Consider the following 15,952-nt stretch of genomic DNA (forward strand, 5'->3'; position numbering starts at 1 on the left):
CAGGGGAGGGGCGGCAAGTAACGGCCCAGGGGCGGGGCCAGAGGCGGACACGCCCACAGCGAACACAGGCCACGCCCACATAGGGCGGGGCGGGGCGGCGGGAGGGACCGGGGGCGGGGCGGACCCGGGGCGGGGGCGGGGCAGGGGCGGGGCCAGGGGGCTGCGCTGCGTTACCGGCCCCGGGGCGGGGGGGCGGCACCGTCTGCTGATCGCCGGGAACGGGGGATTGCATCATCGCCCCCAGGAATGGGGGGCTGCATCCTCCTGCGGCGTGTGGGGTTGCTCTGCATTATCCCCAAGGATGGGGAGGACTGCATCGTCATCCCCAGGGATGGGGGGCTGCGCTGCACCACTGGCCCCAGGAATGGGGGGCTGCATCCTCCTCTGACCCCCCGGGGTGTGGAGCTGCTTGCATCATCCTCAGGGATGTGAGGGATTGCATCATCATCCTCAGGGATGAGGGGCTACTCTGCATCATCATCCCCGGGGATGGGGGGCTGCACAGCATCATCATCCTCATGGATGGGGGGCTGCACAGCATCGTTCTCTGATCCCCGGGAAAGGGGAGGGGGGCGCACTGCATCGTTCTCTGACTCCCAGGGGTGTGGGGCTGCTCTGCATCATCCCCAAGGATGGGGAGGATTGCATCATCATCCCCAGGGATGGGGGGCTGCGCTGCATCACCCTCTGATCCCCGGGTATGGGGGGCTCTGCTGCACCATCCCATGAACCCCAGGGATTGGGGTGCATCGTCCCCAGGGATGGAGGAACCTGCACTGCATCAGCCCCTGGTCCCCGGAGATGGAGGGGCTGCACTGCATTGTCCCTGAGCCCCAGGGATGGGGGGACCCTGCACCATCCCCCAGTTCTCAGTCGCTGGGGGCTGCCCTGCATCCCCCCCTGCTCCCCTGTGCTGCTCACAGACCCCTCTGCCTGGCACAGCCGGGTGTCCATCCTGGCACTGGGCACTGCTCGAAGCTGGGAGCTGCTCTCCAGCTGACATCAAAGCCTGCTCTCGCTTTTCATGGCTCCTAGAAGCCCTCATTAGGGTGTGCAAATGAGCAGAATATTTGGCTTCGTTGGCTCGAAGGATTTTTCCCCTCAGTCTGCAGAGATTTTGTAAACAGAAAAGTTTTTTTGAGCAGGTCCTGCTGCTCTGGCAGGCAAAGGACTAAGGGAATCCAAAATAGCCTTCACTGGCTATCTTTTACCACAGCACATCCTGCCTCTTCTCTCCCCAAACCTTCCTGCCTGTGCAGTGCTGGCTTGGATATCGAGAAAATGCCTGAAATCCTCGGCCTAATTTGTTCTCTTGCAGAAAAGACCCCAGGAGCAGCAGAGCAGTGTTTTCCCTCTTGTCCTCTCCCTCCCAGCCTGCTCTGCCTTGGCTGGATCAACCAGCTGGCTTTGGCTGACCCAAATCCACCCTCCAAGGTTTCTCCTCTTAGGAAAAGCAACCAGGATGAAGGTCTGCCCGTGCTCACCTCCTAAATTCTGGAAGCCTCTCCTCAAGATTGGGGTTTTCCCAATCTTGCAAATGGCCCTAAAGCCCTGGGAAGCAGCTGAGAAGGGGCTGTGCAGGCAGAGTGTGGGTGATGGGGGCACTGGGAGCTCTGCACAGCTCCTCACTACCCTGGGCGAGGCTGGCAGGGCAGCAGGACGCTCAGAGGGATGGAGAGGTACAAACTACCCCTGTCCTGCCTCCAAATCAGGGAGGGAACCCCTCCATTCCCTGTCTGCTCCCAGGCCAGCCTCCAGCATTTAATCACTCCCCACAGCATCCTGTTAATGAGAAAGGCAGAGTGTTAATGTGATTCCTTGCTGGAGCAGTTTTGGCTTCAACCCCAGGGATAAGAAACAGAATAGAGCTAAAAGGGACCATTGGGTGGCTAAATAGCAGCATGGCCCACAGGGAAAGGCAGTTTAAATATCCACTCAGTGCCGCTGTGGGATTGCAGCTGTTTCCAGGGATGTGCTCATGGGAATACAGAGCTGCATCCACATGCCCTGACCTCTGTGGGCAAGCTGGAGGGTTGATAGGCAGCATCCAGAGCACGAGTGCCTCTGGATTTCCCCCTCTGGATTTCACCCTGAGGATTTCACCCTGAGGATTTCACCCTCTGAGCATCGCTGTGCTAGAGGGGAGGGTGTGACACATCCCCCCAGAACATTCATCCAGCCCACCTGGAGCTGTGGACAAGGTTCCAGCCCCTCTCCCTCTGCAGCCAGGGAGAATTGTGCCTTTGTGGAAGCAGAATCAGGCCTTTCTCAAAGGCAGAAGGTGCCCTTTGGCTTCATTTACTCTGATGCCGTGTCTCCTCGAGGTTTCGAAGCAGAGCTTTATCCAGCACAGCGATGCTCCTCATCATCTCCTTAATGTACATTGCAACAGCCACTAATAAAATATAGATACAGTAATGGGCACAATCATGTGTGGAGATGGAAACTGTCCCTCTTCAGGGCTATTATGTGCTGAAGAGCAGTGGTGGGGTTTCAGGTAGCCACAAATAGCCAGGAAAACAATCACATTATACCCCTGACGGGGCTCACGGCAGGGGCACTGTAATGGGGACACGTCAGGGCTGTTTGCTCGTTAGCTGGGTGTGTTTTTGCACTCTGATCCCTGCTGGAGCTCTGATATGCTTCCATCAGGAAGTGCCACTGAAGGAGGACTGATTGCTTTTTTTAGGGCACAACAGCCCAGGGCCTTGGCTGTCACAGCACTGACGGGCTGCAGATTTTACAGTGCCTGGGTGTCAAAATGAGCCTCTCCCATTTAACAGCACTATCCAGATGTCCACTGAGGCACTGTTGGGATCTCTCTAGCTGGTCAGAGTGACCCCAAGAAAAGTTGGAAAGTCTCTTTTCCCAGCCTGGCGCTTGAAGAAGGAGTCGGGGCTCTTCATTTCTTGGTCTCAAGGTTGTTCATTGTATCTTATCTGTAAAATTCTTTCTCCTGTCCTGCTGAAGTCCGCTCAACAAGACAGTCAGAGGCATTTTGCCTGCCCCTGGGGCGGTGTTATAATAAAAACTACGTGTACAATGTTTACAATTACTTCCCAATACCTATTACCTATGTTAGACAGTGAGCTTCTACTCTAAATCAATCTAAAAGTGCCCCATCACAGCAGAAGATGGAGGCCAAGAAGAAGAAGGAGAAAGGCTGGACATGCCCAGATCTCTCCATCTTGCCCCCTGAACCCCCATTCTAAAAAAACCCAAAATCTACTTTTCCACCTTGTGATAAATTCACTGTCATTGTACTTAATTTGTGATGGCTTGATGATCTTCATCTAAGATTGGTAACTTGCTCCACACAGAACCCACACAGGCATTTTGGGCTCTGTGCCAGGGTCTCTGAGCCCCCTGGCAGGGGTCTTGGCCATCCTGGACAGACAGAGGGATGTTCTGGGTCCTGAGAAGGCACCTCTGCAAGTCCACACCACCCAGCAAAACACGCAAAGTGCCACATGCCAAGCAGCCTCCCTGCCCAGTTCAGGGACAATTCTTGCTGGGGAGGCTGTTTTGGGAAGGGATGGCCTTTACTCTGCAGGAGAACATCCTCCCTGGAACCAAGCTGTGCCTGTGATCTAACCACCTTATGGCACTTCGGTTAGATCACCAGCATCTCCCCGCTGAGCTACTGCTGCCCAGAGGGTGTGTGACAATGCCCAGAGGGTGCCAAAATGCCCAGAGGGTGCCAAGATGCCCAGCAGGTGCTGGGGTACCCAGGATAGCCCTTATCTATCTATCTACTGCTGAAAAGCAAGCCCTGCCCTTCCTCCCTGGGTGTCTCCCAGGCTCTCTTTGCTCAGGGTTTCAGGGGCAGGTGCTGGGGTGCCCACAGGGTGCTGGGGGGGCTGCCAGGTACTGGAGGTACCCCAGGATACAGGGAGGCGTGGCAGTGCCAAGGATGCCAGCAGGGCACCAGGATGTCTGCTGGGTGCTGGGGATGCCCACAGGGCCTGGAATGCCCGCTGGGTGCCGGGATGTGCCCTGGGGATCCCGGAGGGTGCCAGGTGCCCGGTGGGTGCCCGCTCGGTGCCGGTGCCGGGCTGCGGCCGGCGGGGCTCTGGTGCCACCTCGTGGGCTGTCGCCTCCCGGTGCGGCGACACCGGCCCGGGGCTCCCCAGGGCAGCAGCGCCGCTCGGAGCCCCGCGGCTGCGGCCGGGCTGGGGGCTCCGCGCTCGGGTGCAGGTGAGCGCTGAACCCCCCATGCTCAGGTACAGGTGAGCGCTGAACCCCCCATGCTCAGGTACAGGTGAGCACTGAACACCCCATGCTCAGGTACAGGTGAGCGCTGAACCCCCCATGCTCAGGTACAGGTGAGCACTGAACCCCCCCGTGCTCCACGCTCGGGGCAGGTGAGTGCTGAACCCCCCATGCTCAGTACAGGTGAGCACTGAACCCCCCCACCTCTCCTGCTCCGTGCTCAGGTACAGGTGAGCACTGAACCTCCCCCTTGCTCAGTACAGGTGCAGGTGAGAGCTGACACCCCCCACGCCCTTCTCCGTGCTCAGGTGCAGGGGAGCACTCCGTCCCCCCTGCTCAGCCTTCAGGTGCAGGTGAGCTCTGAACATCCCGTGCTCAGCCCTCAGGTGCAGGTGAGCACTGAACCTTCCCCTGCTCTGTGCTCAGGTACAGGTGAGCACTCCATCCCCCCTGCTCAGCCCTCAGGTGCAGGTGAGCACTCCATCCCCCCCTTCTCCTCTCTGCAGCCCCTCCTTGGCCAATCCTCCCCGTGTTTCCCTCTTTTGCTTTGCAGATGCACAGAGCTCCTGTCCTTTCCCTGCTGGGAAGAGCTGGTGCCTTCAGGAAAGGCCTTTCAGAGCAGCTGGTGTCACAGGGAATGCGTGCAGACCCTCCCCCAGGGAGAGCTGGGGGTTTATCTTCATCATCACGCTCAGCAGGAGTCCCTGTGCCCCCATTAACATCAGGGAACAGAAATGTGAGCGAGTGATGCAGCGTATGGCAATCCCTCATCCTGTCTCTGTGATCCCAGAGAGCCTCTGGAGGCTGGCTGGGCAGGGAAGGAGATGCTCTGTGAAATCCCTTCCACCTCAAGGCATTTTGTGATCCTGCAGGAATCGTGATCACCCAGCCCTTCCCCCTCTGGCTGTGCTGCCCTGACCAAACACTGCTACAGAAAACTCAGAGCAGCATCACCTTGTGCATGAGCAGCTCCATGTGAGCACGATCCTCCTCCTCTCCCTCCTCTCTCCCTTTTCACTGAGACCTAGAGCTCAGAACTCTCCCAATGGCCTTGCTCCAGGCTCAGCCTTGCCCTGCAGGGTTTTTCTTCCCCGTGGGTGGCATCTGGTCCCCACCATGTCCAGGGTCACCCTGGCTCCCAGCAGCATGTGCCAGGGTTAGGGCTGGGGACAGGACAGATCCTGTAAGCAGCAGGATGCCCCCAAAATTGCCAGGCTGCTGGAACCTCCTCTTCCCAAAGCCACACTGGCTCCAAACTGCTTGGAGGGCTGGGCCTGGAGGGTGGGGCTGCCACTGCTGGGCTCCTTCCCACCTGCCCAGCCCTCTCCTCCCAGAGGGGCTCCTGCAGCCCCCACTGACCCCCTTCCCCCAGGACTGTGCCATGAGTGGCTGTGACCTAGTTACAAACCCAGCTCACAGACAGGAGAGCAGGTTAATCAGCAGCACTGTGGTGCTCCAGGGAGGGCTAAAGAGGTCCTGGCTGGCTCCTGGCACCCGTCTCCTGCTTTTGGCCAAAAGCATCTGCCAGACTTGTTTGTTCTCCTTCCTCAAAGGCAGAAAAGCAGCAAGATACACCAGGCCTGCAAAGGTGTGACAGTGTTCATGGGGGTCTGGGGGTGAGGGAAGAGATGAGGATCTGACTCCATGTTTCAGAAGGCTTGATTTATTATTTTATGATATATATTATATTAAAACTATACTAAAAGGATAGAAGAAAGGATTTCATCAGAAGGCTAGCTAAGAATAGAAAAAGAAAGAATGATAACAAAGGCTTGTGGCTCAGACAGAAAGTCCAAGCCAGCTGGGCTGCGATTGGCCATTAATTAGAAACAACCAGATGAGACCAATCACAGATGCACCTGTTGCATTCCACAGCAGCAGATAATCAATATTTACACTTTGTTCCTGAGGCCTCCGAGCTTCTCAGGAGGAAAAATCCTAAGGAAAGGATTTTTTCATAAAATGTATCTGTGACACAAAGGCACATGTTTACTGCGGGTCAAAGCCACAGTTCAAAGCCTGTTCACCTAACCATTGCTGAGAACCCAAAAAAGCTGTGAGTATCATCCCTTCATCCCTTCCCCAGCTCCCTGAGAGCGTCTGTGGGGAGAATCAGTCCCACCACTGATGGGCCAAAGGGAATATGCCAAAGGGAAGACATACACATGTATATTTGCATGTTATTGATATTATAGATACACATATATAAACACCTCAGAGCACAGAGAAGTGGCCCCTCCAGGGCCTGTTGAGAGCCCTGTGTTGATATTTTGAAAGAGCAGCAGCTGGCAGGTTCCTAAACCACGATGTCCTGCTCCAGAGGAAGGGCTGGAACCATGCTGGCTCCTCAGGAGCTGCTGGTGGATTCAAACCACTCCTGGCAGCTGGAGAGGGAGCACTGGGAGGTAGAAGCAGCAGGAGGGCAACCTGGAAAACGCTGGGAATAGTGAGTATGTCCAAAGAGCCACGTCCTGCTGGGAAGTTACAGCAACAACAAGCACCAGCACTGAGTGATGAAAAGGAAGGAGGTGCTGAGAAGGAAATCAGAGCCCCCAGCTGACCCTGCAGCAATGCCAAAGTGCAGAGCCCTGCTGCTAGGTCATTGCCAGGACAAAAGCATCACCCCTTTGGAAAAGTGGGTCCCGATGGCCGAGCCAGAGGAAGGCGCTGAGCAGGGATGTAAACAGAGCCCAGCCTGGGAATTATGCAATTACGTGAGTCTGAGGGAGAAACCTCTCCAGCGGCGTCACACGGGGAAGGATCCCGGTGCCATCTGCATCCCGTGAGGGCAGACCCTGCCTCACAGCGGGGCTGCAGACACCGCAAGCCGCTTAATGCGCTGAGCACCGGGATAATGGGGCTCGGCGGGGCTGAGGAGCCCCTGAGCTGCCCGAGCACGGCTCCGCTCCCAATCCCGGCACAGGGAGGGGGGCAAACCGTGATTCATCTGCCTCCCACATGTGGCCCCTCGCAGCCAGCCCTGCCCGGCGATAATCGCTGCCTTCCCCCGGGTTCTGCAGCAGAGGGACCGGCCCTGCTGCGGGGCCGCAGCGATGCTCGGGGCTCTTTGAAGATGCTGAGAGAGCTGCTAAATATGCAAATCTGGGCACACTGCTGAGGCTCTAATTTAATGGAGCTGTTGACCCTCCGCAGCTGTGTGGGAGCAGGAAGAGGCAGGCTGTGGAATGCGGCATCCCTGATTGAATATTCCAGCCACGGGCCAGCCCCTGCTCTGCTGGGCTGTTTTAATGGCTGGGAGTTGCTCCAAAATGCCATTTCTGAAGAGCAAAAAGCTGCTGGGTCATATTTCTGTTTCTATTCAATGAAAAAGCTTAAAAGAGAGAGATAAGGGCGTAGCTCCAGGTCATTTTGGCCATGGCTGGAAGCTAAAGCAGGTCCAGAGCTGCCCTGGAAATGTCTCCAGTGGAGCAAAGCCAGCTCTGCCTCCTGCTCCAGGCTTCTTTCAGGGCTGCATCTGGTTCCCAGTGATAATGATGATGCCAACATCGTGCTCCTGCCTGGGATAATCTCCCTTTTGTTACACGTGCCCTGATGGGGACAAACATTGCTGGTTCTGCCTGTCCAGTTTCTTATGTAACAGCTCCCAGGGACAGAGGGCTGCGTGGGGGAGAGATGCTTGGTTTTTGGAATAAGCTCCTTGGGCAAGAGAGCTTAGATCTGATGCCCCATCCTACAAGGAGTCAGCTGAGAAACTCCCCCCTGCTCGAGCCCAAGCAATGATCATGCCTGGCACAACCGGCAGCCTCCCCATCCTTCCCCAAACAAAACTCATCCACTCTGATGGGGAGGTCAGGATCAGAACAGGACAGTGCTCCCTTTCCTGGCTGTCCCCTGCTCTCCCTGCCCAACCCACAGAGCAATCAGCTAAATGCTTTATCCCTCTTCAGCCAGTCACGCCAGGGGAAAAAAAAATTAAAAAAAAAAAAAAGAAAGAAAGAAGCCTGAAGTGATCCCTTTGCTGGCCTGACACCCTAAAGCCTCTCACCTCTCCCCGTCTTTCATCAGAGTTCTAAACTCCTTAGGATGTCATCACGTGCTCCATAAATAACAAATATATAAAAGCAGGGGCTGTGGAGGATGCAGCAGACAGAGGAGGGGAGGCAAAGCCCCGGATCCTCCTCTCCACCAGCGCTGAGACAGCACCAGGCGGGCAGGGAGCGGCTCAGCACCCCTGGCTGGTAAGCACCGACATTCCTGTCACATCCCAGGGACACTGCCAGCCTCGGGGACAGCTCCTGGTGCCCCGGGCACTGCGGCTGGCTCCTGTGCCCCAGGCTGGGGGAATTTCCCCAGAGGGGTGGCGGGTTGGTGCGCAGCATTTTGCTTGCTGAGAAGTGGTTTAGGCACAGGGGAGGGTGGGACTCCCATCCCAGCCCCTGCCTCACCCCTGCACTTCCAATATGTGCCTCCAAAATCCAGCTGCAGGGACTCTTCTCACTGAAACCCTCCCTGTTCTGGATGTGGGGAGAGCTTGAGCTCTTTTGCACAGAGTATTTGATTTTAAGACTGTGTGAATAACTCTGATTAAAAAAAAATCCATCTCCAAATCCAGGCAGACAATTCATAACTTAGTAAAAGATGTTGCCAGAGGGGTTCTGTGCACCTGCCTGTTTATTTAGCTGTGAGCATCTCTCTGTACCGTGGGGATGCTCTGATCTCTGGTGCACAAACACAAGTGATGGCAGGAAAAATTTACAGAGCAAGCTCTTGGTTCACTGCTACGACACACAGACATGGTGGGCTCATCTCAGACAGGCCTGGCAAGGAGTCACAGCACAAAATTCAGCCTGGGATATAAGAGAAATTAACAAATACAGGAGGCTTTGCTGGAGCATCAGAGAACAGGTGAGCTATGGAGAGAGAGTGTTCCTCATTGCTGTTTCTCACTTACTCTGGGACCTGGGCAGAGTTTCCTTCACTTCTGCAGGTCTGATGCTTCCCATGGTCCCCCCATGGCTGTGCAGGGCTCGTGGTTTCTCCAGGGTTAGGGAGCATTGTTGGTTCCTCTGTGCTCTGCAGATTCTATGTAACCCTCCCTCCTCAGAAGACCTTCAACTCCTCAGGGAGCTGAGAAGCAAAGCAAGAAGTTCATTTCCTGAAAACAAACATAAATACATCAGCCCTTCAGCTGTATAACCTGGGTTGCCAGGAATAACATGCTGGAGGGGAAAAAACGCAAGGAAAACAAGCAAGGAGCAACCTTTCCCCTTCCCTGGCTACTGCTCCAGGGTGTTGCTGGCTGGAGTCTCAGGCAATTCCTAAAAATAGCTGGAGGGACCTGATTGCCCTTTCCCAGTTTTCTCTGATGGGATTGGAGCAGCCACTTAAACAGGAGGTTTTGAACCTCCAGCTCTGAGGATGTCCCTGTAGAGACTTTTTGTGACCCAGTTGTTTCCAACCTCCATATGCTCTGGGATAAAGACTTGAATAGTGAGCACTGGATGGTGGCTGCTGGAGAGCAAACACCCCTGAGGAACCTGGGCTGGTCCCTTCTCCCTGCAGAGGGGTGAACTGCATGACCTTCAACAGCCCTTTCCAACCCAAACCGTGCTGTGATTCCACAATCCAGCTCCATAATTCCCATGGGAACTGAAATGCTGGCCCTGCCTGAGGCCATATTCAGCTGCCCTCTCTGCCCTGCCACCCCTGCACAGCCATCCCAGCCTGATCCAGCAGCATCCCCAGAACTCACCCCAGGCACTCAGCACCCCCAGGATCAAACCACCACTGCACGTTTTCAAACCACCACTGCATTTTCAGGGTCCCCTGAGCTTACCCTCTTGCCTACTCTGGGATTTATTCATGCAGATGAGTCCCTAATCCAATTAGTGGGACGAGGAGTTCCAGAAGGTTTGACAATAAGCTCTGTGAACATCAGACCCACTCCCCCAGCACCCCACTCTCCCTGCCAGCTCACCCTGCTTTACTTCCCTGCTGCAGGAGCATGAACCACCCATTCCCAGCACGGCTTCAGTCAGTCCTTGGTGGCTGGAATGAGCACTGGGGATGCTCAATAATTCCCCTGCCAAGGAAACCCTGTGTCCCTGATGGATCTGATCCCTCAGATACACACCCACAGCCAAACCAGCCATTCATTGAAAACAAATCCTGACCACCCTGTCTCACCTCAGGCTGGATAACACTGGCATTTCAAGCATCCAGCCCTTGGCATTTCAGGATGGAAAATTCCCAGCTTGTGCCAGTTGTGCCCTGTGCAATGTTTGTGCTGGTAATGCTTTTGTTTCCATAAATCCTATTAGCTGGAGGCAAGCCTATAATTAGCAGGGAAAGCCGGCACCTCTGAAACAATAATCAAAAATGACCTGGCTTTGCTCTGGCCTCGCTGGAAATTGCTTGCATATTGCTCTGAGTTTGGATGGATGGTTGAATGGGTGGCTCTGAAAGCCATTCCCACTATTTCTGTCTGCAGGATGTGTGTGCTTAGTGAAATTATTCACCCAGTTTGTGCTTCTCTCTGGGTTTATTGACTCGGTTCACTCACACGTGAAAGCAGAGGCAGATTGGAGCCACAGGCTCTGATCCAGGTCAAGGGATTTGTCTGGGCTGTGCAGGATGGGTGCTGCCAGATGACCTGGGGTGCTGGTGACCCTCTTGGGGGAACCCATGTTGAAGGTGGAGTGTCCTGGAGTGGGGTCAGCTACCCAAAGCTGCTGGGGCAGGGGGCAAAGCCTGAGGGCACCTCACCAGGGAGGATGGCCAAGGCCTTCAGCCTCAGTCACCTGCCAGGGACCTACCTCTGTGGGCATGGACATGACCTGAGAAGCCAACAGAGGTGAAGCTGTGTCACTGACCTGCTCAGTGGGTCAGTGAAGGGGGTAAATCCTGCCAGATTGGGTCACTGACCTGCACAGTGAGTCAGAGAAGGGGTAAATCCTGCCAGATTGGGTCACTCACCTGCTCAGTGGGTCAGAGAAGGGGTAAATCCTGCCAGATTGTGTCACTCACCTGCTCAGTGGGTCAGAGAAGGGGTAAATCCTGCCAGATTGGGTCACTCACCTGCTCAGTGGGTCAGAGAAGGGGTAAATCCTGCGAGATTGTGTCACTCACCTGCACAGTGAGTCAGAGAAGGGGGTAAATCCTGCCAGATTGGGTCACTCACCTGCTCAGTGAGTCAGAGAAGGGGTAAATCCTGTCAGCTTGTGCTTTGGAGGAGATGGCTCAGGCTGCCTGATGTGTGTCCCTGTCAGGGCACCTCTGTGACCTCCTGCTCCAGCACAGCTGTGCTGCTCTACAAACACCAGAGCATCACAGGGAACTTTCACACAGATAGATGCTTCTTTTGCAGCTCTTGGCTTCCTGCAGGCACATCCCACCCTGCCTGAACCCAGGGCAGCAGCTCCAGGGGTTCTCCTGCCCTGGTGCTGTCATGGGCTGGGCAATGTTGGGCAGGATGCTCAGCCCCACACCTGCTCCAGCTCTAGCAGCTCTGTCCCCTCTCCCTGCTCTGTGCCACAACCTGGATCACTGTGCTCTGTCCCCCTGGTCCCTGGGCTTTGCTCACAGCCAGTGCCAGCCCCCTGTGTCCCCCAGCTCACAGCGAGGGCAGCTGGGCTCACTGGGGTTGTTACAGGGCTTGCAAGGGTCTTCAGGGTGAAGAGAGAGGCGAGAATCTTGACTTCATGTTCAGAAGGCTTGATTTATTATTTTATGTTATATATTACATTATGACTATACTACAAAGAATAGAAGGAAAGTTCTCAGAAGCTAGCTAAGCTAAGAATGAAAAGGAATGAATAACAAAGGTCTATGTCCAGGCAGAAAGCGAGAACAGCTCTGCCGTGAGTGGTCAGTAAATCCAAACATCCACCCGAGACCAATCACGGATCCACCTGTTGCATTCCACAGCAGCAGATAACCACTGTTTACATTTCTTGCTGAGGCCACAGCTTCTCAGAAGGGAGAAAAACCTTAAAGAAAAGATTTTTATGAAAAGATGTCTGTGACAGGGGGTGGCTATTTGCTGTATATACAAACAGCAAAAGGGGAGCAAGCAGCCTAATCCCGTCTGTGAACAACAGATACCTCTGCTGGCTAACGGTGCTGGAGGAGCTCGGCTGGAATAAAGGGGGCGGGAGCCGGTGGGGGCTGCCCCGAAGCGAGGGAGCGGCGGGAAGCCGGGCAGGAGGAGCAGCAGGAGCAGCAGGAGCAGCAGGAGGAGCAGGAGGATCGGAGGATGCCGGCGCTGAGCGCGTTGCCGTTCCTGAAGCCGGCGCAGCTGCGCTCGCCCCGCAGCCCGCCCGGGGGCCAGCGCCGGCACACGCTGCCCGCCAGCGAGTTCCGCTGCCTCGGGCCCGGCGACGCCGCCAGCGTGTTCGAGATCGAGCGCGAAGGTACCGGAGATCCCGTCTGCTGCATCCCCTGGCTGCTCCCAGCCTCTTGTGCTCCTTGTAGCGGTGAATTCCCCTGTGGGGGCCCCCGTGGTCCTGGCTTGGGGCCACCACGGGCTCCCTAATTGGGGAAGCACGGCCCCAGCTCACCCTTGTAGGAGCCCAAAACAACCCTGTGAAAGACGGGATAGCAAAAGGGGAAGTGGGAGGAAGGACACCACGCTCTGCCTCCTCCTGCACAGGGACACTTTGAGGTGCCACTCTGGCAACATTTCCCCATTTCCTCCACCATAGCCTCCCTCACCCAACCCATTTCTCCCTCCTCTCCGAGGGCAGGGGCAGCCAGGGAGATGTAGAGATGCTCAATTCATCACCTGCTGCTGTAGCTCTGGAGCCAGCAGAATCAGGAGCTGGTTACTGGGCCATGGGGAAACTCACCTAGCCCATTTCTCCCTCATCTCCAAGCACAGGGGCAGCCAGGAAGATGCTGAGAGGGAGGGCTCAATTCAGCACCAGCAGAATCAGAAGCTGGTCACTAGGCCATGGGGAACTGCCTCTGGAGAAGCAGAACTGCTCCCTGGGACCATCTGTGTCCCTCAGACCTCCTTTAGACCCAGCAGGCAGCAGGACACGTGCCATCTCTCCCCACCACATCCCATTTTCCCTACCCTACGTCAGTGCTGGGAGTGTTTCTGGGTCGGGTGTGCTTTGTGTCTCTCACTGTGTTCACCACTGCCCCCTCCAGCCTTTATTTCGGTTTCTGGGGACTGTCCCCTGCACCTGGATGAGATCCGACACTTCCTGAACCTGTGCCCGGAGCTGTCCCTCGGCTGGTTTGAGGAAGGGCGGCTCGTGGCCTTCATCATCGGCTCCCTCTGGGACCAGGAGAGGCTCAGCCAGGTATGACCCAGTCCTTCCCCCTCGGGCACCACCAGGGAGGGCACCAGCTGGTGTGAGGGGAGAAATCCAGGGCACCTTGGGGCACCTCACTCTCAGGGGAGAAGGGGCAAATGCAGCCTCGGGTGATTTAGTGAAGGGTGGGATGAAGGCAGGGGTGACTCGGCCTTCAGGCAGGATCAGGAGGCTCCATGGATCCAAGGGTTTGGCTTCTCCTTCTGCCTGAGACCCTCCAAACCCTGTCTCCTCCCAGGGAAGGGTTTGAGTGAGCCAGCAGGGCACCAGCCCTGCCAGAGCCTGGGGACCAGGAGAAGCTCTCTGGGGCCCTGAGGCTGCTCCCAAAATCTTCTCCCAGTCTAACTGCTAAAGGGCTGCTCTGGTGGAGATGAACATTCTCATTAATTAATTTCAACCATGCTGTTAAAAAATACGCTAAGTAATTCCCCTCAACATTCATTTTAAAATTAAAAACTCTCTGAGGACGATGGGGGGAGGTGAACAGGCATGGGGAGGATGAGGATCCTGGTTATTTGGCTATTGGAATAATTACCAATATAGCTGGACAGGACATGCCTGGCTTGTCTGGCCCTTGCTGCTTGACCAAAGGTGGCAACTGTGGTGATTTCACCTCAGAGACACTTTTGGCTGGCTGTGTGCTGCAGCTGGCACTTGGGACAAGTCCAGGTAAGCAGGAGCTCTCAGAGGTGGAGAAGCTTTAAGGTGATGGTGAAGGAAAGGAGTCGGTTCTGATGGAGGGTTTGGATCCAGAGCTTTATTCTGGCCCACAGGCCTCTGAATCCAGCAACAGCTCCAACAGAACTCATATCAACCATGCTGTTAAAAAATATGCCAAGTAATTCCCCTCAACATTCATTTTAAAATTAAAAACCCTTCAAGAACGATGTGGGGAGGTGAACAGGCATGGGGAGAGTGATGACCCTGGTTCTTTGGGGTGGGGAATAACAAGCAGGATGGGACCCTGGTCCTGCTGAGCCCTGTTTCCCCCTGCAGGCAGCCCTGACCCTGCACAAGCCGCAGGGCTCGGCCGTGCACAGGGCTGTTCTGGTAGAAATGAACTTTCTGGTAGAAATTAAATTAATTTAAACCATGCTGTTAAAACATATGTTAAGCAATTCCCCTCAACATTAATTTTAAAATTGAAAATCCGCCGAGGATGATGTGGGGAGTTGAACAGGCACGGGGAGGATGTCGACCCTGGTTCTTTGGGGTGGGGAATAAGAAGCAGGCTGGGACCCTGTGCCCCTGCTGAGCCCTGTTTCCCCCTGCAGGCAGCCCTGACCCTGCACAAGCCGCAGGGCTCGGCCGTGCACATCCACGTGCTGGCCGTGCACCGCACCGTGCGCCAGCAGGGCAAGGGCTCCATCCTGATGTGGCGCTACCTGCAGCACCTGCGCTGCCTGCCCTGCGCCCGCCGCGCCCTGCTCATGTGCCAGCCCTTCCTCGTGCCCTTCTACCAGAAGTGCGGCTTCCAGGCGCTGGGGCCCTGCCAGGTGACCGTGGGGGACCTGGCCTTCGTGGAGATGCAGCACGCCGTGCGCGGCCACGCCTTCATGCGCAGGAACAGCGGCTGCTGAGGGGAGCTGCAGCCCCTCTCCGTGCCCACATCCATCATCCCCAGCTGGCCCTGGAAACAGCTGCTCCCTCTGCCACATCTGCCTTGCAGCCACGCCAGCCTGGCCCCATCCCATCCCTGCAGGGCTGGGCACAGGAGCTCCTGCCACGTCCTGCTGGAAGCATCAGCTCCCTGGGCTGGGCACAGGAATTCCTGCTGGATCCTGCTGGAAGCATCAGCTCCCTGGGCTGGGCACAGGAATTCCTGCTGGATCCTGCTGGATCCATCAGCTCCCTGAGCTGGGCACAGGAATTCCTGCTGGATCCTGCTGGATCCATCAGCTCCCTGGGCTGGGCACAGGAATTCCTGCTGGATCCTGCTGGAAGCATCAGCTCCCTGGGTTGTGCTTGAGTCAGGGATGGCCACAGGAATTCGTGCTGGATCCATCAGCTTCCTTGGCTCTGCTTGAGCTGCCCTGGCCATGAGCCCTCTGGGATGGGAAGGCTTTGCCCTGGGAATGGTTGGGGGCTCTGCTGGTCTGAGGACACTTGCACCCACCATGGTTGGCTGAGACACCCAGAAGAGCCCCTGCAAACACGTGCCCCAGCCTGGCATCGCTCCCACCATCACCACCACCATGAGTGGAGCACACCATGGCCAAGCCCTCCCTGAGCAGCCCCCAGGCCAGGCAGGGGTTGTGGCAGCCACCCCCTGCCCACAGATTTCCTTCCCAGCCCACAGCCACCCTGAGCTGCACATTGCAGAGCCTCCCCAGGGAACCAGCCCAAACCATTTGGTCCTCCCTGTCCCAGACCCACAACCAGCCCAGGACAAGCCTTCTGCAAACAACTCAGGTTGTTGGAAAGCAGCAAATAAAGATGTGGTGGTGATTTTCTACACA

The 15,952-nt window shown here is 56.1% G+C and overlaps 1 protein-coding gene across 2 annotated transcripts; it reads left to right on the forward strand.

Moving 5' to 3' along the window:
* Positions 1–7,895: 7,895 nt before the first annotated feature.
* Positions 7,896–15,952, forward strand: AANAT (aralkylamine N-acetyltransferase). Of its 2 annotated transcripts, XM_064728538.1 has the most exons (4): positions 7,896–8,411; positions 12,273–12,584; positions 13,327–13,481; positions 14,768–15,952. In XM_064728538.1, the coding sequence occupies exons 2-4, from the start codon at positions 12,428–12,430 to the stop codon at positions 15,071–15,073; spliced, it is 618 nt and encodes a 205-aa protein (XP_064584608.1). In that variant the 5' UTR covers positions 7,896–8,411; positions 12,273–12,427; the 3' UTR covers positions 15,074–15,952. The 2 variants fall into 2 exon arrangements, with proteins under 2 accessions (XP_064584608.1, XP_064584607.1); XM_064728537.1 differs by lacking the exon at positions 7,896–8,411 and having other exon boundaries at positions 12,137–12,584.

Source organism: Zonotrichia leucophrys, chromosome 18 (assembly GCF_028769735.1).
Source record: "Zonotrichia leucophrys gambelii isolate GWCS_2022_RI chromosome 18, RI_Zleu_2.0, whole genome shotgun sequence".
NCBI classification, from domain to species: Eukaryota; Metazoa; Chordata; class Aves; order Passeriformes; family Passerellidae; genus Zonotrichia; species Zonotrichia leucophrys.